The sequence below is a fragment of the Helicoverpa zea genome, chromosome 24 (assembly GCF_022581195.2).
Source record: "Helicoverpa zea isolate HzStark_Cry1AcR chromosome 24, ilHelZeax1.1, whole genome shotgun sequence".
Taxonomy (NCBI): Eukaryota; Metazoa; Arthropoda; class Insecta; order Lepidoptera; family Noctuidae; genus Helicoverpa; species Helicoverpa zea.
Window position 1 is genome coordinate 4,979,410 of NC_061475.1, and position 26,652 is coordinate 5,006,061.

The 26,652-nt window shown below is 34.4% G+C and overlaps 5 protein-coding genes across 6 annotated transcripts; 3 read left to right on the forward strand and 2 right to left on the reverse strand.

Moving 5' to 3' along the window:
- The first annotated feature begins 2,238 nt into the window (after nt 1–2,238).
- On the forward strand, nt 2,239–6,668 carry LOC124642279 (protein IMPACT-B-like). Its single transcript, XM_047180633.1, has 6 exons — nt 2,239–2,426; nt 2,499–2,731; nt 3,807–3,936; nt 4,378–4,481; nt 4,933–5,139; nt 5,526–6,668. The coding sequence occupies exons 1-6, from the start codon at nt 2,400–2,402 to the stop codon at nt 5,617–5,619; spliced, it is 795 nt and encodes a 264-aa protein (XP_047036589.1). The 5' UTR covers nt 2,239–2,399; the 3' UTR covers nt 5,620–6,668.
- LOC124642278 (structure-specific endonuclease subunit SLX4) lies at nt 6,463–12,201 on the reverse strand. 2 transcript variants are annotated; one of them, XM_047180632.1, is made up of 5 exons: nt 12,026–12,201; nt 8,188–11,358; nt 7,250–7,608; nt 6,766–6,918; nt 6,463–6,614 (listed from the first exon to the last, which is right to left on the reverse strand). In XM_047180632.1, the coding sequence occupies exons 2-5, from the start codon at nt 11,039–11,041 to the stop codon at nt 6,537–6,539; spliced, it is 3,444 nt and encodes a 1,147-aa protein (XP_047036588.1). In that variant the 5' UTR covers nt 11,042–11,358; nt 12,026–12,201; the 3' UTR covers nt 6,463–6,536. The 2 variants fall into 2 exon arrangements, with proteins under 2 accessions (XP_047036588.1, XP_047036587.1); XM_047180631.1 differs by lacking the exon at nt 12,026–12,201 and adding an exon at nt 11,702–12,013.
- Nucleotides 12,202–16,385: 4,184 nt separating this feature from the next.
- LOC124642272 lies at nt 16,386–18,581 on the forward strand. Its single transcript, XM_047180626.1, has 6 exons — nt 16,386–16,582; nt 16,661–17,001; nt 17,147–17,336; nt 17,516–17,793; nt 18,025–18,108; nt 18,311–18,581. The coding sequence occupies exons 1-6, from the start codon at nt 16,485–16,487 to the stop codon at nt 18,382–18,384; spliced, it is 1,065 nt and encodes a 354-aa protein (XP_047036582.1). The 5' UTR covers nt 16,386–16,484; the 3' UTR covers nt 18,385–18,581.
- Nucleotides 18,582–18,784: 203 nt separating this feature from the next.
- LOC124642274 lies at nt 18,785–22,083 on the reverse strand. Its single transcript, XM_047180628.1, has 5 exons — nt 21,976–22,083; nt 20,768–21,177; nt 20,099–20,263; nt 19,687–19,805; nt 18,785–18,995 (listed from the first exon to the last, which is right to left on the reverse strand). The coding sequence occupies exons 2-5, from the start codon at nt 21,074–21,076 to the stop codon at nt 18,860–18,862; spliced, it is 729 nt and encodes a 242-aa protein (XP_047036584.1). The 5' UTR covers nt 21,077–21,177; nt 21,976–22,083; the 3' UTR covers nt 18,785–18,859.
- Nucleotides 22,084–22,413: 330 nt separating this feature from the next.
- On the forward strand, nt 22,414–26,008 carry LOC124642273 (CDK-activating kinase assembly factor MAT1). Its single transcript, XM_047180627.1, has 6 exons — nt 22,414–22,682; nt 22,934–23,230; nt 23,535–23,767; nt 24,133–24,308; nt 24,699–25,620; nt 25,849–26,008. Exons 1-5 carry the CDS (start codon nt 22,559–22,561, stop codon nt 24,796–24,798), a joined length of 930 nt encoding a protein of 309 aa, XP_047036583.1. The 5' UTR covers nt 22,414–22,558; the 3' UTR covers nt 24,799–25,620; nt 25,849–26,008.
- Nucleotides 26,009–26,652: the final 644 nt, after the last annotated feature.

The window sequence follows — 26,652 nt, forward strand, 5'->3', positions numbered from 1 at the left end:
TTTAATCAAACCTGCTTTAAGACAACAAGATCCTGCCGAAACCTTCCAGGTATGTGATTCTATTTTGGTTCAAAATCGCTCGGGGAGCCTGAAAACAGTTGACTGGATATGCAGTAGCATTTTAAGAACAAAAATGGAGAATCCGTAGTAACTAAATGATTAGTTACGAACCTAATTATCTAGGAAAAAAAAATCATTAGGTATCTAGGAACAGAAACGTAATGTAGGAAGGTACCTACCTACTACCTACCTAAACAATGTTGGAAATCCAAACAGGTGCTAACTTTTTTACCTTATTAGAAGCACGTGCAGTGAAGAAATTAATTTCGTGTCTTATTGAAAAAGATAACATTTTTTTTTGCACCAAGATCGAAAATAAAATTCACAAAACTGCATACCTAGAAAAAAGAAACTTAATTGTGCTTACGCCTTTCTTAATCAAAGGGCACGGGATTATGCTATGCGTAATAACCCCTACAATATGCAAATGGTGTGTAATAGATGTATTATGGAAATATGGCGACCACCGGAAACTTGGTAATTTCATAGATTTTTGTTTTGCTCGAATAAGAATTAGTCATTTCTCGCGACATTTCTGAGGAATTAGAATTTACGTGGTTATTAGAACGTGAGATTTGATTTTAATTTCTATGTTATTTGAATGTAATTAGGACCTTTGCGTTTACGTACACACCTAAGTTATTCCGTAGGGAGGTGTGTATTTATACATTAGGTCCACAAGTCTATGCCTAGCCTAGGTACATTTTTAATGGGGAGAAGAAAAGTAGGTAGGTCATCATAATGAGCAATCATATTTTCAAATAGATGAATTTTTTGTCCAGTGTCTACGATTCTGCCAGTGACGAGTGAAATGAAAATACCTATAGCAACTAGGTATGACCATGTAAATAGGTCATGATTAAGATATTAAAAATGAAAATTAACAAAAAAAGTAGGTAATTTTATAAACTAAAACAAACTTTGCTCAACGAGCCACATACTAAATTTGTAACAGTGAACTCCCAACTGCACTTCAGTTAGAGCTCAGGGGCCCGATTCTCCTAAGTTAATACTTGTCAAAATCGAATAGAAATTGAATCGCAATATGATCGCAATAGCAGTTTTAACCTTATCGGGCATTCTGCTACTAATAGGTATAGGTAAGACCAATCGTATTCCAATGACATTCGATTGGTTTGAGATTGGTCTGCTATTTTGATGATTTTGGTCTATACGGTAGTTTGCTGTACAATCATTTTGCAATCGTAAATCATTTGCAGACAAAATGATTCATTATTGAATGACAGAAAAGGATAAAAACGTTTATTTCAAAGAAAAAATAGCGGAATGCCACATACGCTTCAATCGTAATCGAGTCGGGATTGGATCTCAGTCGAACCGAGTCGCAAGTGAATCATATGTCGCTTAAGTGAAATTAGGAGAATCGGGCCCCTGTGCTCTGCTTACCATACGTAAACGTGTAGGCGTGAAGCTATTAAACAATTGACACCACCACTAACAAAACGCGAAATATGATATTAGTATAGTTATAAAGATATCGCAAAAGAAATAACTTTCATTTTATATCAGCAAGACGATAATGAAAAGAAAAAGGAAACTCTGTTGCTATTTTAATAAATAATTAAATCGTTTAATAAATTGTAACTTCTTCCTATGTTGATAACAAAACGTATTTGACATGCCCGTCCAACCGTAGGGATGTTCATCACATGTTTGGCAGTCACTTTGGAATTTCTGAAGTAGTTATTAAAATAAGACTTGTTTGAACTGGTTACCTACAGATAAAGTATTAGTTAGTTATCCGATAGTTAATATTATTTGTAAGATAAAGGCTGCTTATAATTTCTACCAGATAAGGCCGTATCCGAGACCCTGTAAAACCAAAAGTTATAATTTATAAGTTCTTGATATTTTTCTTCTTTCTTAATGTATATTATATTTATGGCCAGTTTCACCGGTTACTAACACAAGTCTCTGATAGCCTATCAAAAACTTATCTGAAAAATAAACTATAACTTTTGGTTTCTCATGTCTCAGCAGAAATTATAAGCAGCCTTGATCTAGCAGATAGCATTAACGATCGGATAACTTATTGACACTTTATCGAAAACCAGTGAAACCGAACCTTTATCTTTTTAACTATTGGAGCAGTAACTGCAACTTAGCCATCCCTAACCGTAGAATGTCATCTATAAATTGACATTGGCATGTGACAGTCAATGTCAAAAAGAGAAAAAAGTTTTGCGATCGTGGTGATTGCTGATCGTAATTTTACGATAAATTACAAAATACTAATCGATATTCTATTTTTTACTGAATCAAGTGATTAAATACAATACAGTTTATCGAATAATTACACATTATAAAACTTATCTACAATGGATTCAGACAATTTAACCAAACAGGTGTGCTATATTTACATAAAAGTTATTTCGTTCCAAAGATTATGTCGTGGTATTTATTAATTATTATTTTAGGCTGAAGAAGTAGAAGCCCTGAGTGCCATCTACGGTGACGACTGGATCACAGAGAGTGAAGTAACGAGGTCGTATAGCATTAGGATAGAGGAGAATAAAAACGAAGTAAGGCTGTATGTGACAATGCCTGATGACTATCCGTCTCATTCCCCGCCAAAATATGAGTTGTCGGCCCCTTGGATGGATCGGAAGGCCAAAACGCAGCTACACCATCAGTTAGACGAAGTATACTTGTAAGTATACCTATGAAATTAGGGATTGTTTGATTTTCATGTTATATTTTTATGGAAACACCCTTGAACTCTCTGTTCAACCATTTAATTCAATATACAGTATATTATTGTATCAAGTTTCATTTCTACATTCTCCTAATTATTCTGTAATATTTTAAAATATTCAAGCTTCTGTATTTTATACTTTTTCATGTCTTTCTTAGGCGGTAAGTTCTCCAATATAATATTTATATTTTATTGTTTTAAAATAGATCAATAAATTACCAAAATCCGCAAGTACGATCATGTGTCAGCCTATCGAGCGCAACTTAAATGGCTACCGATAAGACAACGTCGTGTGATGAGGGCATTAACTACTCTTTTCTCTATTCTACACTCTTCCTGTACGCCTTCTTATTTAACTCCTCACTTCCAATATATATGTTCTCAACATAGCAAAAATCTCCGCTCCTCTAATAATCGTCTTCTTCACTGCCCTGCTCACCGGTCAGATATCATTCACTCTTCCTTCTTTGTTAAATCTATTCTTCTCTGGAATGAGCTACCTCTGGAAGTCAGGATGGTTAACAGTCGTTATACATTCAAAAAGAAATTACGCGACCACATCCATAGGAAATTGGCAGAATCGCTACCGTAGATTGTTTTTTTTTTTATCTATTTCTTTATCTCTCCTGGCAATTATATGTATGTATGTATATTATGTATTATTATCTATATATATATTGTATACTTTTAAACTAACTATCCAAACAAAAACCTTGCACCTACCACTGCTATTTCTCCACCACCTAAAGGTAGACTGGGAGAAAACGCCTAAGGCGTTAAGTCCGCCATTGTACGAAATGTGCATGAAGTATAAATAAATAAATAAATAAATAAATAAATAAATTAAAGACAAACTTCAACTACTGTGTCTACCTAGAACATTGTATGTTTTATACAAATCTATTCCATAGTTTTTGCTTGGTCATGGAGATGACTATAGATGAAATTCATTGAAATAAAAAGACAACTTCGGAACTTGTTTTTTTTCTAAATATGTTAGTTCGTAAACCCAACAATTATAATGTTTCAGAGAGAATGTAGGTGAGAATGTCATATTTCAGTGGGTTGAGAAGATACGAGAAGTGTTACAAGCAATCAAACCGGCTGAGAAGAAGGTAGAAGCAAAACCTCAGGCTGTTGAGTCATTAGATTTAGCTTTGGTGAGTTAAACTGATCATCTGCCAAGTCATTTCCCTAAAATTATGTTTAGGTCAGCTGCAGGATTGTTCAAAAGAGTTACCGAGGCTCTGGTACATAAAGGGCTCGCACTGGCCTGGTGGGAGTGGTCATTTGATGATTTCCCATAAAAGAGCTACCTACTGAGTGAAATTGTGAGAAATAATCATAATTATTTTTAATGAAAGATAATTTTGTTCCACATTTTATGTATACATATTCAGTTATCACTGTTGGACCCAAACATGTAGGGACTTGCCCCAAGTTTAAATTCTAATCTTTTAGTATAATATAAGTCTTATGAATTCATATCTTACAAAACATATTCATCACTTGAAAATGACTCGGCTAATTCAAAATTGTTATTCTTATCATTTTTGTTCTATGATAACACTGACCTTCATTATCTCTTATTTAACTTCCAGTTAGATATAAACTGTCCGGATATCACTCATGGTGAAGTGATTGTAGACAGAAAGAGCTCATTCCAAGGTCATGCTGCTGAAGTACATTGTCTTGAAGATGTCAAGTAAGTATAACTACCAACTGCAACCAATTTAGAAGCCGTTTCATATAACAACATAGGAACTGGTTGGGCAACTGAGGCTGATTTCTTAAAGTCAGACTCTTATTGATAGTCAAGAGCTTGCTATCCATCAATAAATTAAGTGTTCCCCAGGGAAGTTAAGAAAGAGCTGTATTAGTATTATAAAGTGCAGCTTTGCAGAGTTTTTGGTTACTTGAATGCGCTAATCTCGGGAACTACTAGAGCGATTAGATAAATTATTTTATTTAGCCCATTAAATAAATGCCATCCTCTATAGGAAGGCTTCTTTTATTCGGATGTGTGGCGCATTTCTATAGATGCTGATAAAAACTCTGGCGGAAACTAGTCTTATAGGTACCATAGCTTGTACTATATGTAAATTTTACCAACTCCTTGGACTTGATAAATAAAAATGTCCTTTAACATTTTCCAGTGCCGTCTTAACAAAATTAAAGCTAAACAAGAAGATTCTAAACGCCACACACAACATGTACGCGTACCGCATAGAACGCAAGACGGCTAAAGGCACCAGCATACTGCAGGATTGTGATGATGACGGAGAGGCCCATGCTGGCGGGAGGATGTTACATCTGCTGCAGATATTAGACCAGAAGAATACGCTTGTTGTTGTGTCTAGATGGTAAGTAGACGGACATTAGATATTTTTAATTTTACTGCATTTAATAAGTATTTTGCAAGTCAAAGATGTGGATCACCACTAATCCAGATTTTTCGAGAATTCTCTAGGCGCCTGCCCTCGATTTTCTGAAATATCTAGGTGTAGAACGGTCAGTAGCTCTCCAACCCCAATTTTTCTTGAGAAATCCTGGATCCTCACCCACGATTTTCTAGAAGATTTTCTAATTGCTTGCACTTATCGCGCCGCTCTTCAGCCTCAATTTTTTAAGGAAAATTTTCTAAGCCTGGTATGGGACCTACCCCTTTATAAACCTCGATTTTTCCAGAATTTTCTAGGCCCTCGCTATCCATTTTTCGATATTCTAACATTTTCATTATTATTTCCAGGTACGGAGGTATACAACTAGGCCCCGATAGATTCCGGCACATAAACAACGCGACCAGACAAGTTATACAACAGGCAGGGTTACTGAAGAAATGACGTTTAGCTTAGAACATAGCATAAAGCGAATATTACTGCTACTTGGAAGATAACTGCTTTGTGGATTACCCATCAAAATACCCGCAGAATAAAATCTAAAATTCATTATATAGCTGTGTTTAGCGATTTTTTATTTTTTTAATTCTCTAATGTCTGATGTGTTTCGAGGAGTGCTAAGTACGATCGCTCCGTGGATACGTGACTATCCATATTATACGTACTGCTTTGTATCTCAGAAACACAGTTATGCCTGTACTTTGGCATTTTTGGTATCTTTGGCAGGATATTGCTGGATACTGGGGTATTTTTATTTTATTTATTTGGGGAAAATAACAGTACCTACAACATTTTCAACAAGATATTACAAGTTGATATGGGTAGTTAAATGATCCACAAAGCTAGTTCCATTGTGTCTATTTTGTATAGACTGTATCTTTTAGTCAGACTAAGGCATAGAGTGCCTTCGTATTCATAACTTTTTTACTCAGGCATAAATATTACTCCTAGATTTATAAGATGTTTAATGTAGTGGAACTGAATTGACTGCTATTTTAGCTTACTATAATGTGTATGAAAAATACAATTATACAATCATACTTTACGAATTTCTCAATTAGTCTTACATACAAAACTGATGAAATGAAAATGTGAAGTTTCGATATAATGGAATGGTTTGAATATGGGTTTCAATAAGCACAGTCCCCTTGAAAAGTGTTCTTTAAAAAGCCCGATTTATTCAATTCCAATTTTTTTTTATATATTTTCCAGCCTTACCTGGCATTGTGATTATATTGGATCTCTAGCTTAAAATCCTTAAATAAGTTTTAAATAAACCAACGTAAATGTATATAAACCTGTATATTATGTACTTTATAACAATATTTACAAGATAATATTTTTTCACGATTAATTTTGTGCTATCTTTTATTGTTTCTTGAGTTGTTGTCTGTTGTTTTAACTGTTATGCATTTTTTGTCCAAGAATTTCAGGAGATCCTGTAATCAAAATTTTATAATGTATGACAGGAGGAATAAAATGATTTTGTTTTATGTTATGGTTTTTAATTACGACCTACAAAACTGAAATAGACAAGATTGAGAAAGGTTTCTGCTGTTTGTAATTTAATATTAATCATGTTATCTTTACCTTTGGATCATATCGATGGCCGTACCCAACCAAATCTTTGTGTATGATGTCGATATTCACGGGCTCGTACTTTAGTATCGCTTCTCTCAATGACCTTCTGCTTAGTACGTAGTTGTGAAATGCTATGTGTAACGGGACGCGGCAGGAATGTACCTGAAATTCATATAACAACGGTAAATAATGTTGGATACATACTAAGTGTTGGTGCTGGGTGAGAGCAAGACATGTACCGTGTTCCAAAATTACATAGAAGAACTGCTATTAACTTGATTGTTTCTAACTTTTACAAAGCAGCTGTGAGTCTGGGAGGGTGATTGATATTGATACACCCGTGCATCGGATAACACGTAAATGTCTGTCCCTCGCCTGACCTAGCTAATGTGCTATTGGTGGTAGCGCCAAATAAAATTACTCCTTTCTAGATAATTACATAATACATGAGATAAATTCTTGAGTAGAGAGCCACCTTTTGTATAACATTTACCTTAGCTTTCTCCCTCTTTTGAAACACCCAATCATCAGGATCACAATCAACGCTCTTCAAATTTGCTGTTTCACTCGTCACCTCATACACGCACACATCTGTACCTATCCCTCCTTTACTAGGCGACGGTGCTGACAGAATATCTTTATCTCTTTCTAACGTTCGAGATTTCACTGGTGTTCTCTGAGTGTTCGAATTTTGATTTAACTTGGCTGGTGACGTTATGAGTTTCTGTGGTGAAGTTTCTTCTATGTCATAGTTTAGTCTTTGTTTCTTAGAAGGCGATGGTTGGTTTTCGTCTACCAGCTGTTGTATGGTTGGATGGGTTTGGTTGTAAAGGTGAGTAAGGATTTGGACAGCTGAAATTGTTTTAAAAATATATTAGCAAGAATATTATTGTTGTCGCCAAACTTTATAGTGGAAGCAAATAAGCAAGTGGCCATAGTCCTCGCACCAGTTAATCCAACACACTTAATGCTAACTTCAATCATCATCCTCCGAGCCTTTTTCCCAACCATGTTGGGGTCGGCTTCCAGTCTAACCGGATTCAGCTGAGTACCAGTGCTTTACAAGAAGCGACTGCCTATCTGACCTCCTCAACCCAGTTACCCGGGCAACCCGATACCCCTTGGTTAGACTGGTGTCAGTCTTACTGGCTTCCGACTGCCCGTAACGACTGCCAAGGATGTTCAATGACAGCCGGGACCTACAGTTTAACGTGCCATCCGAAACACAGTCATTGGTGTCTAAGATATACTTAGAAAGTACATACATACAAACTTAGAAAAGTTGCATTGGTACTTGCCTGACCTGGGATCGAACCCGCGCCCTCATACTTGAGAGGTTGGTCCTTTACCCACTAGGCCACCACGGCTTTTAATGCTAACTTCAATGAAGCAAGGAAAAAGCACAAATGAAGGATTTTTTAAATATATTACCTCTTTTTCTTTTAAATGGCTTCAAGCCATATTTATCTAATTCTCTATTCCGTTGAGGCGTCGACATCGATGCGTAATCCGCCATCGGTGTTACATTGTCAGTCTTGATTACATACTCAGTATTTTTAGGAGTTTTAATATGAATTACACCGTTGTCATTTCTTGTAACATCCTGAACTTTAATTGGACTAATTTCTCCAGGTGTATGGATATAAGTTGCTGTTGTTGCAATGGTATTTTCAGTCTTTTTTGTAAAAACTTCAGGAAGAAAACTGTCTCCTAAATTATCATCTTTAACTGGACCAATAACAGACAAACAGCCTTCACTCAAAGATTTCTTAAAACTCGAAAGTTTAGTAGCATTATCCAAAACAGAAATACCTCCTATATCAAAATTGTCCCTAACAAAATCATGTCTAGATTTGTGAAGGGAATAATCTAATTCCCTGTCAGATATTTTGAACACTTCAGAATGTTGACTCGAATTCATATCAATATCGTTATTTACATCAACAATTTCTAAATCATTTTCAACGTCGGATTTAAAAGATTCGTATTTTAAATTCAGACTTTTGTCATTATCACTTTCTTTGTAGCTCTCTTGATGACAAATATTGTCGTCTAAAATTATTTCATCATAGTCTATTGAAATATCATCTTTCTTTCCAAGACTACTATTATTTGGAATATTATCAAGAACTAAAGATCTTTGGGAAACGCGTCTCTCCTCTGACTTATCAGAATCTTGAGTCAGATCTACATCATCTGATTCTTTGCTTTCGTTATGAGAAGTTTTATCGTCTTTAGTTTTATCTTTGTTTTGTTCCACTTCTTTACTATTTTCGGTGTTTTCTGAATGGTCATGAACATAATCATCATAGAAACTATAACATTGTGAATCGTTATTTTCATTAGTTACATGTATTTCTATAGAATCATCGTGAGCCTGTGTTAAGTCATACACTTCATCTTGTGTTTCTTTTTCAAAAACAATTGACTTTTTGACTTTACCAATAGCAATATATTCATCTTTATCAACAATTATTGTTTCATCTAAAGAATTATCTTTTTGTGTGCCTATATTAACTATCGGTAAGCCATCAACATCATCGGAATTCGAAGACTGAGTTAAATCCATACTTTCTACATCTTTCTTATCTGGTGTCTGGTTACTCAGATTTACAATCTTCATATCTTTATCATCTTCATTTGAACTTTGAGTCAAATCAACGTCTTCTTTAGCAATTTGACTTTGTGTTGAATCTGTGTTTGGACATTTCCTAAGTACTGTAACATTTTGTTCATCTGTAACATTTTGACTAACACTGTTACACCGACTGTTAGTACACAAGATTATACTTGCATTGTCTATATTATTTTCTACATTAATACTGTGATTTCTTTCTTTTATTGCATCATTAGCTTCAGGACTTTGAGTTAAATCTATCTCCTTTAATTCCTCGCGAATAGGTTGTGAGGAACCAACAACACATTCAGTAATTTCCATAAAATCATTAGACCTCCTTTTTGTTATATTCTGAGACAACAAAGTTTTCTCTAAACCTTGTGATGGGATATTTACACATTCTGTCAAATCCATAACATAGTCTTGTGAAAATACTTTAGTTTTGTGTTCTTGTGATAAAATGCTTGCTGGTTTTGTGGTCTCCATTATTGAGGACAATTCATCATCAAAAATATCAGGGGAACAACTCCTGTTTTGCTTCGGTACTGTTAGATTGTTAGTAGTTTCTATGTCTATTCCTTTTTTAGGATCAGTGGTGAGTTTCACTGGCGATGTAATTTCTATTACTTCATCATCTGGCAATTTAATTTCAGTTATTGTTCTGTCTCGTGACTTCATATCATTTTTGACAGGTGATTCGAAATCAAATAGATTTTGAGATAGAGGCTTAGTTTCAACTTCACATTCATGATCATTATCATCAATACTTATTATCATATTATTAATTTGACTTCTATTATTGTCACAATCTACATTTTCTTTATCATCATCTATATTTATTTTCTGTACATGATTCTCAAACTGAATTTCTTTAGAAGCAAAAATATTTTTAACATTCTTTATAGACCCACTGAGTATTACATCTAGCTCATCCTGTGAACATTCAATTTCCTTAAAACTCATCTTGAAAGAGTCAAAAAGCAGAGGACTTACAGGCCTCCCAGGAATTTCAGACCAATCTCTTAGCAAAGAACCATTTGTTTCTGATCTCTCAACTAGATTGTCTACATAGAATATCTCATCATCTTTCATACATTCATATGGAATACTTGAACCAATGTAAAAAACTCTAGCTTCAGAATCTAAACTATTTGGTCTATTTTGCTCTAATGGAACATGAATATTCTGGAAAAGTATTTGTGCATACTTGCCAGTAATAATCTCCTTCTTTTGTTCTTCTGTGGCAGTAAGAAGTTTGTAATTCTTTCTAAACTTTTTGGTCTTTTTAGTGGCAGTTATCTTAGCTTCAGGTACCTTGAAACCATACTCTTGCAAGGTCTTCCTTATTTTAGCTACTCTTTGCTGAGATGTCAATGCCTGTGAAGTATCAGGGGTTTCAGGCTCTGTTTGCAGTGATTTTGATAATGCTATAGCTAGTTGCAATTGTTCAGAATCTACATCAAGACCAGACTTTTTACAGACTGTGTCAAAATCCTTGGAGTATGACACAAGATCGTTTTTCTTTCCTTTAAGAGCTGTTCTTATATCTTTCTGGCCTTTAATGCGTTTTGTAGTCTTTCTAGTCCTAGGTTTGGTTGTCTTTTGAGCAGGTTTAGGACCTTTACAACTTTTCTTGGCTTCTTGAAAGTCGGAAAGGCTCTCATCCATATCAGTCTGGCTGGCAAAATATTTGCTTTTCACACATTCACTGAAATGGAACAATAATAAAACAAATTATAAATTAAAGAATTTTATTAACTACATATTTTGTACATTATGATGTGTTACCTATTGCTATCTATGCTCATAATCTCTATTTATCTGGTAGGTCAAGCCGCTGGCTTTCCTCCATGTATTTTCTGATTGCGTCGCCAGAGCGATTAGGTAAGCCGGCGGCAATCATGAGCCTTCTTTCAACTTCTTCTATAGGATCTTCATATAATCCATCTACCGCTTTCCGCAAATTTAAAGTTACTGGCGTAAAACTGAAATTTTAAAAAGAAATTGGTCAGTGGGTCGTCTTAGAAATTACTTAGTTGTGGATGTCATATGTGCTAGCATAGCCAGTCAATCTTAGAGTAATTTGGATGATACAAATTGGAATAAAACGCCTTTATCAGACAGTAGTCAGTGGTTATGTTGAGCATAAATGATGATTATTCGAATGCATGAACGGTTGCAATATAAGGATTCAAATGTTATCAGAAGAAATAAATGTACATATAGCATTATGATAACGCAATGTTTTGGTTTTAGAAGTGTTCCAACAGTTGCAGTTATAACCTCAAAAATCGTACATTGAATCATTAGTTCTAATATCATACATACTGGAAAATAAGTCCACTTATCATTCCAAAGCTTAGAATGGCCACACCGATTATATTCCTTAACTTATTAGCTGGTGTTCCTACGATTTTTCTAGGTTTCCATTTTGACGTATCGACACCAATCGCCATTTTTAAGATTTCGTTCCGTTTCTGTTTATCTACTTACTGTCGTAACGTAATATACATTTTTAGCCAGTGAGACATTTTTTTATAATTTTATTGAAATCAATATACTTCGCTTCCGTGATTAAAAAACATTGTGTACCTACATATACTAACTAACGACTGAATAATAAACACTGAATCTTGAAGTAGTAGAACTTACGTTACTTCCGATGAGATATAATCTGCTGAACAAGAGAACTGTTAGTTTTTATGGAGAAAAAGACTAAAAAGTTAGGTTACATTCCGTTCGTTGGTTTTCCTGAAATATCGATATTTAATATCATAAAACTTATAAACTCAACATTCCTCTAACTACTTGTACTTAATAAATAATAATCTACGTTGTAGCCATAGATATAATATTACTAAACAAGATTGCGCACGCTCAAAATATATATTTACGAAAATGAACTCTATTCTAACGCAATAAGGTACTAAATTGATTGCATAATACACAGAGGCAAATCCGAGCCGAGAGGGATAGTTCGAACGGAGGCTGTCTGTCTCTTTCTAACACCTTGCCAGCATAAAAAAATGTTGTGATCAAAAGTTTTGTCTTTCCAAAAAACAATTGAATCACTTATATTACAAGCTTTTATTTTTTAACTTGCAATGTATGTATGTATGTATGTATGTAACTATGTGTGTTCGGGTGGAATTTTACAACTCAATTTTAAGGCACTTGCCCTCAACCGATTGAGCTGCAATTTTGCATACATGTTTAGTTTGGATGACAATGCATGTTAAGCTATGTGACGTCATCCTAAATCCAACATGTCTAAATATACAAGATGGCGGACTAGTTATTTTTAAAGTACCTATACAATATGGGTATCAAATGAAAGGGATTGACAAGTAGAACACATCGCACTTTACGAAATAAAAATCCAAGATAGCCGCCGCTACAAAATGGTGAATAACCTATTTTTTTCAATCCCATCCATACCTATGGGTATCCCATGACAGGCAAGTAGAATAAAGTGCACTTTACCAAATCAAAACTAAAAAGTATAAAATAAATTGAGGTAAAAAAATCTTTAAAAACAAGCTTTTATTTAAATGCGCTAAAAATAAAAAAATAAACTTTTACTGTAACTTTACTGATTTATGTTTTAAAAGCTTGTCGCGATTATACTAAGAAAGTAAATACGAGTACTTAAATCTCGCGACAAGCTTTTAAAACATAAATCAGTAAAGTTACAGTAAAAGTTTATTTTTTTATTTTTAGCGCATTTAAATAAAAGCTTGTTTTTAAAGATTTTTTTACCTCAATTTATTTTTATCTTATTTTAACAATTGTAAGTCAACAAATTAATAACAATCGCATTAATTTATTCGTATTTATTATTAAAACATAAACAACATAAATTTTTATTTTGCTTTTTTTTATTTTCTAGCGGTAACCCTGAACATTCTTGGCGCGTAATCAGCATTGAAAATTTTGTTTATATTTTTTTGTATTAAATCAATTTAAACTATTAAAATGGTGAAAAGTGTTGCGTTTCTACTTGCAAATGTGAATCCTATGGTGGTTGCAATATATCGTTCCACAGGTTAGCTAATAATAACATTTTCGTAAACCAAACAACTAGGGTGCCCATGAATTCTTGTAACGAGTCAAAATATGGGTGATGGATTTTAAAACTGTTGTACTATTGTTATAGCTTCCCAAAAAATGAAGAAAGGCGACATAAATGGCTCAGCAGTCTATATATGAAGTAGAAATACAAAAAAAACAGTCTTCACTTCGAATCTTCCTGCATTTATACTGCTAATTTCCGCTAATTATTAAAAGCCTTTATTAGTATCTTAACCCCTCTGCTCGACAAGATTTTGACATATGACTTTACCGTTGATTCGGCGGGATATTTTGAATCGCGACATGGAAGTCAAAAATTTGTACTAACTTTCAACACATGAATTCTAAGTCCGTAATGCCTGATCAGAAGTATTTTAACTATAACTTTAGAGCTCACTTATTTGACAACAACGTGCAAAGGTCAAATGGGGTCAGTTAATTCAGAAAAAGATAATAATTACGGTGTTTTTAAGTCTATCGAAAAGTTAGGCATTTCAAATTTGGTGAAAACTTACCAATAAGTAATCGCATCACTTTCTCAAACACAACACAAACGTCATATTTATAACATTTTCAATCCGTTGCAATACATTTCGTGCACTTATTTATGTTCAATAACTAAAAAATCAGCACATGAATAAAATACACAATAAAAATGAACAATTTACAAGATCAAAGTCACAGACAAGAAGTAGGTAGAGTTTGGAATGGAGTATTTTTTTTTTTCAATCAGCGGTGTGCATTCGATACCTAAATCGGAAATTTATTATAAATAATCGAATACCAATTTTATATGTACCTATTTTTTAATAGCAACTTATTTCAATTTTATTTATTAATTTTAAATTATAGGTTCAATTTGTTTTTGTTGTTAAGAAAAAAGATATTTAAGTTTTATGAAAGTTTTTAGCATTAAATTTTTATATGTATTATTTATTTTGGTGTTGCGTCATTCGTAATAATTTTTAACTTTAATTGAATTTTTATTACCTATTACGGGATTTTAATTTATTCTTATATTATTTCTCAACAATTCTAAGATTTTTGTTTCGGCGGAGGGTATGCCTGGTGTTCTGAAATATAATGCAATTTGTAACTACCAAAGGTATGTACTTATTTGATGATGAGAAACAATAATAATAATTGATTGATTTTCAAGTCACCAAATATTTTTAACCGAATCCCAAAAAGGAGGTGGTTCTCAATTTGGATGTTTGTTTTTGGTCGAAAGGGTATATTCCCCATATTTGTTATTAGGTCCAGGATCTGATGATGGAAACCTTGAGAAATCGAGGGCAACTCTCGACAATTGTAAGCATAGATAAGGTTATAACTCACTGGTTCTGACACTCAGATGTATATCTGATAACACTATGAGACAGTAAAGGTTTGGAGCTGACCTGATGATGGAGACCAGAGAAGGTCGAGGGAACTCGACAACCGAACTTCTCTCGTCTCCATCTCCTTCACTGTTGCAGAGGCCTCGTAAATACGAATAATATAAGCACAAACACGAGAAAGTTTAAATATTCAGTTGTCGAGTTCCCTCGACCTTCACTGGTCTCCATCATCAGGTCAGCTCAAAGCCTTCACTGTTGAATAGTGCTACCAGGCAAACACCTGAGTGATAAGATTTCAACCTATGTATTTCTGCAACTTTCGAAAGTCGCCCTCGATTTCTCAAGGTTCCATCATCAGATCCTGACCTGATGATAATGGGACCACCTCGGAAGTATACGCTATCAAACAAAAAAGAATCATCAAAATCGATAAATAAATGGCTGAGTAATCGCGTAACAAACATACAAAAAAAAGACGGTCGAATTGAGAACCTCCGCTTTTTGGGAAGTCGGTTAAAAATAAGTCGGCGGCGGCCATCTTTCCATCTTGGACCAGCTTTCGATGAACGGCGAACTATTTGCCCTTTCAAACAATAAAATCGTCATAAAATTTTGCGATGACTACACCTAACTACGGCTCTCGTCAAATAGCTTTGCCGCTCAGTTAAAAAGTTGGAAGTAACGAATCGCCATTAAGTTTGGCAGATCTACAGGAATCCTGCACATAAAACACCCGAAGAATAAGTCTTCATTTGCCGTCTTCAGAAACCCTAAAAACCGAAGATTTTTTTATTCCGGCTACAACGTATTTTCTACCACTGATTTTCTAGCATTTTTTTCAAAATAAATTAAGTCATTTTACTTTTCCTAATTTATTTTCAGATTATGGTAAGTATACAAAAGTGCAATTTAGTAATATTATAATATCAAATAATATAAAATTATTAAATCGATTCTTTATTTTAACGAATCGGATCATTCGATGCAAAACTTCTATCACCGTCGCCATCTTGTCTATGCGTCTTCAAATTTAAAAAAACAACTAATGTAAACAAACATGGCGAGTTCGATCAGAATTCCCGGTAATTACGATTGGATTTTAAAAAGGTATATTTCTAACGGGATGCTAAATATGAAAGGTTTCAATGCGTAAAAATAATTTAAATTTATTTAGTTATTTTATTTAGTACTCACAAATGTGGTTTGATTGGAAAGAAAATAAATATGAGCGTAAATAATTAGGAAAGTGTATGACTGATTCGCAGACCCCAATTGGGGTCTAAACCGAGCTTACGGTGACATTGATGTTCAGACCCCGATTGGGGTCCGCTACGGATTTGACGGTTAAGGTCACAAACTGCGTAAGTTAAAACTTCAATACTAATCTGTGTTTAATAATCTTAGCAAATTCAGATTTGTCTCACATAGCTTAATCTCATAGTCACCCTATTAGAAAGGGACAGACAGCCTCCGTACTAACTGTTTCACTCGGCTCGTTTTTTTGGGTTTATATGCGCAGTCCTGTTTACTAATATTATGTCTATGGTTGTAGCTCGCTGCTCGCTACATTATTAATCTGTGTGCTTGTCATCTCATGTGATGTCACATGTCACTGATGTCAGTCACCCTATTTGGTGCTTTGGTGAAATAAAAATAAACTTGTTCTGGTATTTTTCTTTTCCACAAAATACTATTCAAATATGTCTTTACTTCAAAACTTGTCCTACAGAGAATATCAAAATGCTTTAGAATTAACTTTACATCGTTGTGAAATCATAGCAAATCTAGCTAACTTGAAGTAAGTTCGAAAATTCGGCATCTACTTGTTGATTTGTTTACATTGACTAAACTGAAAATAATTCTATCTATCTTCTAGAATAACATTCGACAGGTCAAAGAAACCAGGTGAGACCCTAATAAAGTCATTAGACAGGTTTGGGGTCACTGCAATTAGGTATAAACAATACCTAATAGCTTCGCAAAATGTTAGAACAATCACCACATTTTACAAGCCACATTCTAAAGTTGCGATTCTAGTGGCCAATGATAAGTACACACAGTTAGCCAAGCTTTGCACGCCTTCAATAGACTGTGACTCACTGGCCACTCATTTGAAAAACATGGGATTTATTGCAATAAAAATAAAGAATACTTCAAGTAAGCATTTGAAAATTATTTTGAAAAAAATCTTCAATGAGTTAGAAGAGGATTCTTATTGTGAGTATTAAAATTACCTACTGTTGAAATTTGATAAAATACCTAGTCACAATTAGATAAATAAAAATAGATATTTGCATTATCATTATAGATAACAATGCCTATCTTGTGACTATAATTAAATGTCCAATATAATATTTTTCAGGCTTCTTCTTTTATGCTGGTCACGGTTGCCAGCTTTGCAACACAAAATGCATGTTAGGCATAGACTGTCCCACAGAAAATATCACTTTAGAACATTGTGTTACTGAAAACTTTGTTCTCAATGAAATGGCTCGATCAAAACCTGAACTAGGAATACTTATTATGGATATGTGCAGAGTATGTTTGGATAGGTAATTGTATATTTTCAATTCACTTGTTATCATCCGACTCTTAGTCTTTTCGCATGTCAAAATAGCTTCTGTAACATTTGCTATTCTAATAAAGTCCTGACTTGTAAATAATCCTTCATCTATTCTTTATTATATTTTAAAAAGTCCATCTGTAATAACAACAATGATTACAATTTCAGACAATCAAACCCCCAAATCTATGCAACAATCCATACAGTGGAAGATTATACCGTCCACAAAAATTTACTCATCACCTACTCTGCTCAGTCTTCACAAGCTGCTTACGAAGTGGTGCAAATAGAATGTTCTACTACTATCAACAACGATGAGACGTATGAGTTGAAGACCGGTGATACGGACAAGTTAGGGCCGGGATCAAGTCAATATGTGAACGCACTTTGTACGAGATTAGATGAGGATTTGGATGTTAGCAGTTTGTTGGATAAGGTGCATGAGGGTGAGTATTTATTGTTAAAATTGTAAGTGTTTTCATTTTAGATGTGAAATAAAAGTAAAAAAAAAATATGGCAATGGAATGGTAACGGATATGGTAATATTTGGCAATGGAGAGGGTGTGACTGTTTGCTGTTGTGGATTGGTGGCTTACATTAGATAATATCTATGCCCTAAGTATACAACGATAAGTAATGGTGTGCATGTAATTTCAGTAAATAAACCTATGTTTCAGATGTTGAAAAATCCTTCAAGAAACAAAGACCTATAAAGGTGCAGTGTGGAGTTGAGAAGAGATCACTGTATGATCCTACAACAGGTTTGTTCCAAACATTACTGAATGACACTAGAATACAATACATGAATTATAGTAGAAAGTCATGGAGTAAAACTTTTAATATGGCTCTAGAAGTGGGTGCAAAATAAATACAGTCAACAGATGTACAGACACCAACTTCTAGACCCATGTCAAAAGTTTTTTGTGATGTTTCTAATTTTTTTTTTATGTACTTTTTTTCCAGTTGAGACTGAAGTCCTACTGAATAAATTGAAAGAAGTTACACAAGAGTTCAAGGAGCATTGTGTAGTGTTTTAGGTGAACATTGCCAAGTATTTTTAATTATGGTGCTAATATGTGATAACCTTTTGCAATTGCAATGTTGTTTTGTAACCTTTAATAGGAAATACCATGCAGCTGTATACATGTAAGTTACAGAAAATCTTTTTTTCATAAAATATTATGGTACCATTTAAGCATTCTAGGAACAAATACAAGTTTCAGTATTGACCTAACTAGTTAAGCTTAGTGTTATTAACTTTTTTGACAAAAATTAAAACTAATGTAAGAAAAAACCATCTTAGTTTATAATTTCCCTGCATAAATGAAAATACTATACATGCGAAGCTAGTCTACTTCTTACTTCGGGAAGTAATTTCCTCGGGATGCGGGTGGAACTGAGGGCTGAAAATGGCCCTAAAAAAATTAAAAACAAAAATACTAACAATTAACTGCATTTATTGTACAACAATGGAAGCTTCGAAATTAGCAATTAGCAAGGACATCAAAAATATTATTTCTTTATAAGCGTTTGTGGCTGGAAGTGGTTCACAATGTTTATCCACCAACTGTCTTCCACGCCTTTAGTGAACTCTCTTATGAATCTGTAGTTTAGTATGAATATCTTGTCTTGGTACTCTGGTTGCACCCTGAAACAAAGAGAATGATATTTGGTGTAAAGTGTAATGCGCCCAAAGCTATTTAGAATTTGTCTAAGCTGAAATGATGCACCCCACACAGCATACTGAGATAGAAGTGTAGATTGCACTGGACTCATAGATAGGAGCCAGGGAGAAGCACTCTTTAGCAAATAAGTAATTTTTTTTTATAGGAGCAAAAAGGAAGATGAGACAATATAAGGCAGGTAGGTCAAGTATTGTACGACAGGCGTGATCATTTACTAAAACTAATGAGGCGTTTGGAGTTCATTAGTCTCTACGTCTTTCATCATCATCATCTCAGCCATAGGACGTCCACTGCTGAACATAGGCCTCCCCCTTAGATCTCCACAGATCGGACGTCAAACGTCTTTACTGATTGGTAATTTGAAAAAATGGTCAGTTTCAAAAGAAGGCATATGAGGGCAGAGCTAGTAGCCAGTATGACATCTCCACTAGTCATTACATTTCACTTACATTCATTATCATTTAATTTTATGATATAAACAATGAAAATTATATTTTGATTGCATATAATGACACAATCTATTGTAGGTATATTTTTATTTAGATAAGTACACAAGTTACCTGATATCTTAGGTTTGTTTATAATACTTAATGCTATTTGTAATGTTGCAGGTGTCTTTTGTGTAGCAAAATTATGAATGAACTAGGCACTTACCCGACAGTTATAGGGGGTAGATCACCAGCTTCCTTCAAATGTTTCAGCCCTCTGAACACATGATAACACATCGTGATTTCTACCCAGCGCTTGTCTGCATCATCAAACATTACTCCAATCTGGAAACATTTATACATTATATAAGATATCTGTTCAGAAGGGATTTCAGACATTGTAAAGTGCTTATATTGTTAATTTTAAGGTATAATTTTCTCCGTAGTCATGAAGACTTAAAGGGCCTTACTACAAAAACTTTAAACCCTGTTTTACACTTGTCTAATAAAATTTTGGCTGCAAAATGAACCATATGTCAACGTCATAATTTGACATTTTTTTAGACAAGGCATAAACTGACGTTTAAAAGTTTTTGTGGTAAGACGGTCAGGGTTTGGTAAAGCTTCAAAAATCTTACCTGGTAAGGAAAAGCATAGAAAATGTCCTCCTTTTCAATAGATAACAGCTGCCTCTGCGTTACAGAAAGCTTTGAAATTGCAGATTTCAGCACATCAATGGCTTCCTTATCTACTAGGCCTTCTAGGGACTTAAAGTCACTCTTTTGTAGACCATCTGAAACAACCTGACGGTGGATGTTAGTGACGATAAGAAAGGTTAAAATCTAATAATTTATTTTACTTCAGTGTTTGTAAGCATGAAAAAATAATAGTTGCCTATTCCAAAAGTTTTAAGAAACCGAGTAAGTAAAGTTTACGGTCTGTGGGTCGCCTTAGGGGCAGACATTAAACAATTTAATTCATTATTATTATATCTGTTGGATAAATCTGCACATAAATATACAGTAGATAACTAAATGCTTGCTGTCTATTTTTAGTTGGCTCTTTTTGGCAGACACCATATTTCACAATGTTTTTACTAGAACATTTTAGAAAACATATCATAATTTTGCTATCTAGAAATATTTTAAGATATTTACTATTTTGAGACTGGTTTTCATAATACCTGCAGATAATTCTATCAAGTTCTATAAAAATATTTTTATATAAACAATTCTTCATTGTATATGGTGTTGTTTTAATGTTATATATTTTAACAAATATGTAAATAAACAAGTAGATAGAAGTACCTGAACGGCATGTTTTGAAGCTTCGATGAACTCATTCAGGCTGAATTCTGGTTCAAAATAAGGTCTGATGATGAAGTTAGCAAACATCCAATTCTTTACGAATTTGAAGAAAGAAGGCCACATGATAGGCGGGAATTCCATAAGCTGCGGCAGTCTGCGAGTCTCCAGCCGCTCTTCGCAGTAATTTCGTAATTGTATAACAGGACATGTTGAGGTTATAGGAATCTGTTTCGGTAAAGTTTTATGGGCAAATCTGTCACATAATCTGAAAGATTGCCTCGTCAGCACCTGCCTTACAGCTAAATTCATATTTCCTACTATATTTTTGTGGTTAAATTATTCTATTTACTACGTGAAAATGAAACGTAAAACATTCAAATGAATACAACTTTCCTACACACACACAAGTAGGGACACGAAAAAAGTATCGATGCTTTGTGGTATCGAGTACATTCCAGTTCGATACCGATACTTTTGTAGTCGATACTTTGCATTCGATACTTTTACTCAATAAGTACTTTTTCCCAGGTATCGTATCGAATGAAGAATTTAATTTAACAGCGCTTTCTAGCTCACTACTACTTATAAGCTACTACTTATCGGCACAGGTTTCGCCACTTTCAGTAGATCCCTTAAAACAATGGGAAGATATGAAAGTAGTATTCCCAAAATTATATAAATTGGCACGAGAATATATATCAATCCCTGCGACGTCAGTACCTTTAGAACAATTATTTTCTAAAGCAGGAAGTACCATCACAAAAATTCGAAACCGCTTATCTCCAAAAAGGCTCAACAAACTTCTATTTTTAAGTGACTGTACGGAGGAGGAATGGGATCTTTAATCTACTACGCGGGTGAAACTGTGGGACACTGCTAGTTTTTAGTATACCTCAAATAACTTAATATTGTTTCCTTTTGCTACATTTTTGATTTGTTTCATTCATTCCATTTTCCATTTTTCTATTATTCTATTAAAGTGTACCAATACCATTTGTTTTTTATGTCCTGCTGAACTGAAGTAAAACTGACATTATTTACTGACTGATATTGACCAAGCAAATTTTGATCTAAAAAAGTACTCGATACCTTGAAGTATCGATACTTTTGTTTCGATACTTTAATGAGTACGATACTTTGTTATCGATTCTACTCATGAGTACGATATCGATACTTTTGCTTCGATACCGTGTCCCTACACACAAGTAAGCAAAGTATTTTCAGGAGGATCGGTCCTGTTTTTTAAATAGTATCAGATAAGCTTTCATTGGTCGGAATTGAATGTGTGTGTGTCTATTGGTTAAGAATTGAAGACCGTAGAGAACGTACCTACTTAACGTTTTGAAATGTTTACATTGCTGCATTGTTGTCATATTGTTGTACAGAGATGTAAACACTTGGAGTATAAGTTCTGTGGAAACAAAATATTTTTAGCCCGTTTTGAGCGCGAAATAAAATAGCAAAGTAATAGCGGATATGCTTTTTTACGCATACGCCTTAACTTACTTTTAATTATCCTCATCTTTTGCGGAAAATAAAACAATATCTGAAACCTGAAACGACTGCTAAAGTTATGAGGTATCTGTGAACAAATTGTCAAAATGCCTGGATGCTTGTGTCAAACTTGAATGAAATATCAAAAATCTGTCAAACCACTGTCAAACTTGTAAAAAATTGTCTTGACGGCTTTTGTGTAATTTCGGCGGAAAATGTTTTAAACTTTTCTATTGTTATTTACCCAGTCAACAAACTTACATTCACAGAAATTTGGAGCCCGAGTATCCCAGAATCATGGACGACCAAGCTTGTCCCCGTTGTAAAACCACAAAATACAGAAATCCTTCACTGAAGTTGATGGTAAACGTTTGTGGCCATGCTTTATGTGAAAGCTGCGTTGATTTACTGTTCTTGAAAGGTAAAACTCGTATATCGTGCTACTAGATCATTTGCTTACACTAAAACACTGCGGATACATTTTTTTTAGTCAACTTTCAATCTCCCAGAACAGTGGACATGAGACTGTAATAAAACTATTGTTAAACTTTTTCAATTTTAGTTATGCCAATTTAAATGTGCGTTTTTACATATCAAAAGACCTGTGCTGCTAACAGGGGCATTTTTTTTAATAGATATGTCAATTTCTGATATTTACCTTATTTTTTCTAGGTTCTGGTTCCTGCCCAGATTGCAATGTACCACTCCGTCGCAGTAACTTCCGAGTCCAATTATTCGAAGACCCCATGGTAGAAAAAGAAATTGATATCAGGAAGCGAGTCCTCAAAGATTATAATAAGAAGGAAGAGGATTTTGCTTCGTTACGGGAATACAATGATTATTTGGAGGAAATTGAGACAATTGTTTATAATTTAACTAATAACATAGATATTGTTGGCACTAACAAAAGGATAGAACAGTACAAAAAAGATAATAAGGAAATTATAATGAAGAATAAAGCTAAAATAGGTGAGTTTCTGTATCATGTGCTTTAAAGTTTTTTAGGACACAGACTGGAAAATGGGCTCTTATAAAAATATCTTTAATTATGTAATATATGAAAATCATAATTATTACCACCAAAAAAAACAAAATGTATGAATTTGCGATTGTTTTTTCTAAATTAGGTGATTTTGTGAAGCTATATAGTATTAAAACACTTACTATTATTGATATTATAAATCTTTATAAATGAATTAATGGTTAATTACATTACATTAATCAATCAATAACTGACTTAAATTCTAAGTTACATAATATCTCAATATTACAGGCAGAGAAGAAGTTGAGTTAGAAGAGATTTTAGAAATAGAGAAACAGATGGAAGAACTTCGCAGAGCAGAGATAAGCCGCCTAGAGCAAGAAGCCAAAAAACAGAAGATTAGGGAGAAAGAGGCTTTGATTGATGAGCTGATGTTTGCAGAGGGTGATGCCAAAGATATACTCAATACATTTGCACAGAATAAAGCTAATAAGCAGGAAGAGGTGTTGCCTGCAGTGCCAAAGGTATGTTTCTTTTTAAATGGTAATATTTTGAGATTCAGATTTGCTGCTCAAGATTTAAAAAAGGAGAGAAATGCATGAAGATGATGATTACATTGTAGGCCCATTTATTGTCCTGCAACTGTAAATTGGACTGTTCTTTCTAATACAATAATCACCACAATTGCTCGAAGCCAAGTTGAATATTAGAGTGCTTTTTGCAGTGTGCACAGAAACAGTGCTAGCTTCTCTGAGTATACTTTTGATTTCCTGTGCTAATTAGTTCAGTAGTCATGAAAGCTTATACTTCAGTAAAGGTTTTAAAAAAGTTAGCCTCTCACTTATATTTTTATCCAACATTTACCTAAAACATCATCTATCCATTACAGGTAACTCAGTTCTCTACCGGTGTGAAGTTCACGCGGGTATCAACACAGCCGACATTGCCGCTCATAGAAGAAGGCCCGCTTTACAAGTATGAGCCCCCGGTTGTGCCTGACCGGTGCGGACCAGACCCACCTTCTATTGAGGATATTGTTGCTCTCGGTTATCTGAAACATGTCAGGTTAGTTGAACAGAGTATTTTTGCAGATGCAAATATATCAAAAGATACATATATACATATATTTTGGAATAATTTTATTCCTACTGGAGAATATGAAAAATAAGTGGGTGTTACAGTTATTTTTAATTTTAATCACGAATGGCGCGTACTACGATTTTGTACGCAGAAGTGTTATGAGTTGATATGGCAGTGTGATAAGTTATCAAAGTTTTCCACCATTTAAACCAGTCTAAAATGGTTTTGCATGGCAAATAATTATAGTGCATGAGGCTTAGTAGACTAGGTATTATTTTGTACACAGGAAATGCTCAGGTTCCAACAATGGTGTGACTTGAAGCAACTTGAATAAAATAGCAGATAAAAAAAGAATGACTTTTTTTTCACCCACAGAGCAGAGAACGAGACAGAGAAGGCAGGCGGCTACAAATCAACGCTACCATGCTTACGTGCCCTGCAAGATGCTCTAACGGGCCTGTACCACGCGAGCTGACCAGACGCAGCCGCCGCCGATACTGTCATAGTATTAGATTGAGAGCGGTAGATGGCGCTAGTGAAGTGTTTCAATTGTGGACTCTGTGTAGTGAGGAATAAAGACGAATTTTGAATGTGTTGTGTCCTTGTGGTTTAGTAATTGCTGGTTTAAGTGTGGTGTATAGTTCTTGGCAAACTCTATGGCCTTTCACAACTAACTTCCGAACATGTGGTCATTTGGGCCGCCATAGAGTTTTGTGAGCACTATGAAATATTGTAAAGAAATGTAAGGCATCTAGCAGTTGCTTAGCACATGGTAGCTACTCTAATATTCTGTCACTGTGTTGTTGTTGCCATTTGCTAAGTAACTTCCTTTTATATGGGTCTAAGTAATGTCAACTATTGTTAACTAATGTATTAAAAGTGCCAAAAATGTATGTAATGTGTGTAATACATAGTTTAAGGTTTGGAACATTGTTGGAATATTACTCAGGAATCTGGTTTTGTAAGGACCTTTTTAGTACCACTTAAACGTCTACACTAGCGCCACCGCTCTTCAAGTGTGTAAATGCGGAGTTTGAATGAATGGCGAGCAACGGCATTAACAAGACAGTATGGCGGAAAAATTATCGAAAATGGAAATTCTATCTTTGTGTAAATGTTTTACATATTAAGTTAATAATGTTAGGAAATAGGGTATGGATATTAGGATGCTAGATTGTAATCACTGAGACAGATAAGCGAAATAAGTAACTTTTGCAAAAGTACTGGCAGTTTATTGTCTATCTCAGTCTGTCTTTAGTGTATTTCATATTGTCTATCCCTTTCTATCTTCACTATAGTTCGGCCATTCAGAGAATGCGTTCCTGACACGTCGCGATTGAACTGACGACGTAACTTTGCAATGGCGTTGCAGTTACGATAAAAATATTTTTGCTGGTTGTTTACCGTTTTAACAATTGAGGAGCATTAAAACAACATTATTATATCAATAATCAATGAATGTAGTTACGTCGTCAGTTCAATCGCGACGTGTCAGGAACGCATTCTCTGAATGGCCGAACTATAGTGCTCCATAGGTTTTGTAAGGAGGTTGCCAATGTGAATAAATGTACATAAGTTGTTATGTAACGTTGTTAGCTAACTTAAGTACTTATTTAAATACATTGTCGGGTGGATTGTTGTTAATTGCTGTTGTTTTGTGATAATTAAAATGTGAGTGAGATTTACTTTTCAAGTATCTTATTTTTATTCCTATTATACAAAAGAAAAGGCTTGAAAGCCTATTAATAAATTGAAAATTCACAAGATAGAATAAAAACATACATGAACATCATTTAATTTTAGCTACTACCGGAATTTATTAATTGAAATCAACGCCATCTACCGAACCGCTTGAACCAAATGTAGTTTGCAACGCTGCTAATAGATGTCGCTACTAAGCAACCCATACTTTTAATATGTAGGAAGAATTTTCAACTGCAGAGATAGGCTGCACAGGTCCCATGATAGTCACGCATGATATACAGATACCTACCTATAGTTTTTACATCAGAATAACATCTAGGCTACTTTTTGTCAGTGTGCGGGAAGAAGGTGTCCTCGTGTTGCGGGTGAAATCGGGTGCTTATGCTGGAAAACCTATTTATCCGTAATTGGGTATTTCATTTGCTATCCTATATCTAGCATAGGTACTTTAATGATACCGCCAGGTGTAAAGGTGGGAATTCTATGCTGGTTATCACAAAGCCTAACAATTTATATCTACATTTACGTTATAATGACGGTAATGATAGAAAGTATTTGGACAGAGGTTTGCAACCTTTTTATGACGGGGCTATTTTTACCCGGCTGTCAAGAAGGTTATCATGCA

What these genes read in the sequence shown, in the direction of transcription:
- LOC124642279 (XM_047180633.1), top strand. Translation starts at nt 2,400, where the DNA reads ATGGATTCAGACAATTTAACCAAACAG. An exon ending in CAGACAATTTAACCAAACAG is followed by an intron (nt 2,427 to 2,498) that starts GTGTGCTATATT and finishes TTATTATTTTAG; the next exon opens with GCTGAAGAAGTAGAAGCCCT. An exon ending in CTTGTTGTTGTGTCTAGATG is followed by an intron (nt 5,140 to 5,525) that starts GTAAGTAGACGG and finishes TATTATTTCCAG; the next exon opens with GTACGGAGGTATACAACTAG.
- LOC124642278 (XM_047180632.1), bottom strand. Translation starts at nt 11,041, where the DNA reads ATGGATGAGAGCCTTTCCGACTTTCAAGAAGCCAAGAAAAGTTGTAAA. An exon ending in GCCATTTAAAAGAAAAAGAG is followed by an intron (nt 7,609 to 8,187) that starts GTAATATATTTA and finishes AAACAATTTCAG; the next exon opens with CTGTCCAAATCCTTACTCAC. An exon ending in GCCATCGATATGATCCAAAG is followed by an intron (nt 6,615 to 6,765) that starts GTAAAGATAACA and finishes TTTTGATTACAG; the next exon opens with GATCTCCTGAAATTCTTGGA.
- LOC124642272 (XM_047180626.1), top strand. Translation starts at nt 16,485, where the DNA reads ATGTCTTTACTTCAAAACTTGTCCTACAGAGAATATCAAAATGCTTTA. An exon ending in GTTAGAAGAGGATTCTTATT is followed by an intron (nt 17,002 to 17,146) that starts GTGAGTATTAAA and finishes AATATTTTTCAG; the next exon opens with GCTTCTTCTTTTATGCTGGT. An exon ending in GTTGGATAAGGTGCATGAGG is followed by an intron (nt 17,794 to 18,024) that starts GTGAGTATTTAT and finishes CCTATGTTTCAG; the next exon opens with ATGTTGAAAAATCCTTCAAG.
- LOC124642274 (XM_047180628.1), bottom strand. Translation starts at nt 21,076, where the DNA reads ATGAATTTAGCTGTAAGGCAGGTGCTGACGAGGCAATCTTTCAGATTA. An exon ending in TCTATGCTTTTCCTTACCAG is followed by an intron (nt 19,806 to 20,098) that starts GTAAGATTTTTG and finishes AAATGTTTCCAG; the next exon opens with ATTGGAGTAATGTTTGATGA. An exon ending in CTACCCCCTATAACTGTCGG is followed by an intron (nt 18,996 to 19,686) that starts GTAAGTGCCTAG and finishes TCTTTGTTTCAG; the next exon opens with GGTGCAACCAGAGTACCAAG.
- LOC124642273 (XM_047180627.1), top strand. Translation starts at nt 22,559, where the DNA reads ATGGACGACCAAGCTTGTCCCCGTTGTAAAACCACAAAATACAGAAAT. An exon ending in TGATTTACTGTTCTTGAAAG is followed by an intron (nt 22,683 to 22,933) that starts GTAAAACTCGTA and finishes TATTTTTTCTAG; the next exon opens with GTTCTGGTTCCTGCCCAGAT. An exon ending in GGTTATCTGAAACATGTCAG is followed by an intron (nt 24,309 to 24,698) that starts GTTAGTTGAACA and finishes TTTCACCCACAG; the next exon opens with AGCAGAGAACGAGACAGAGA.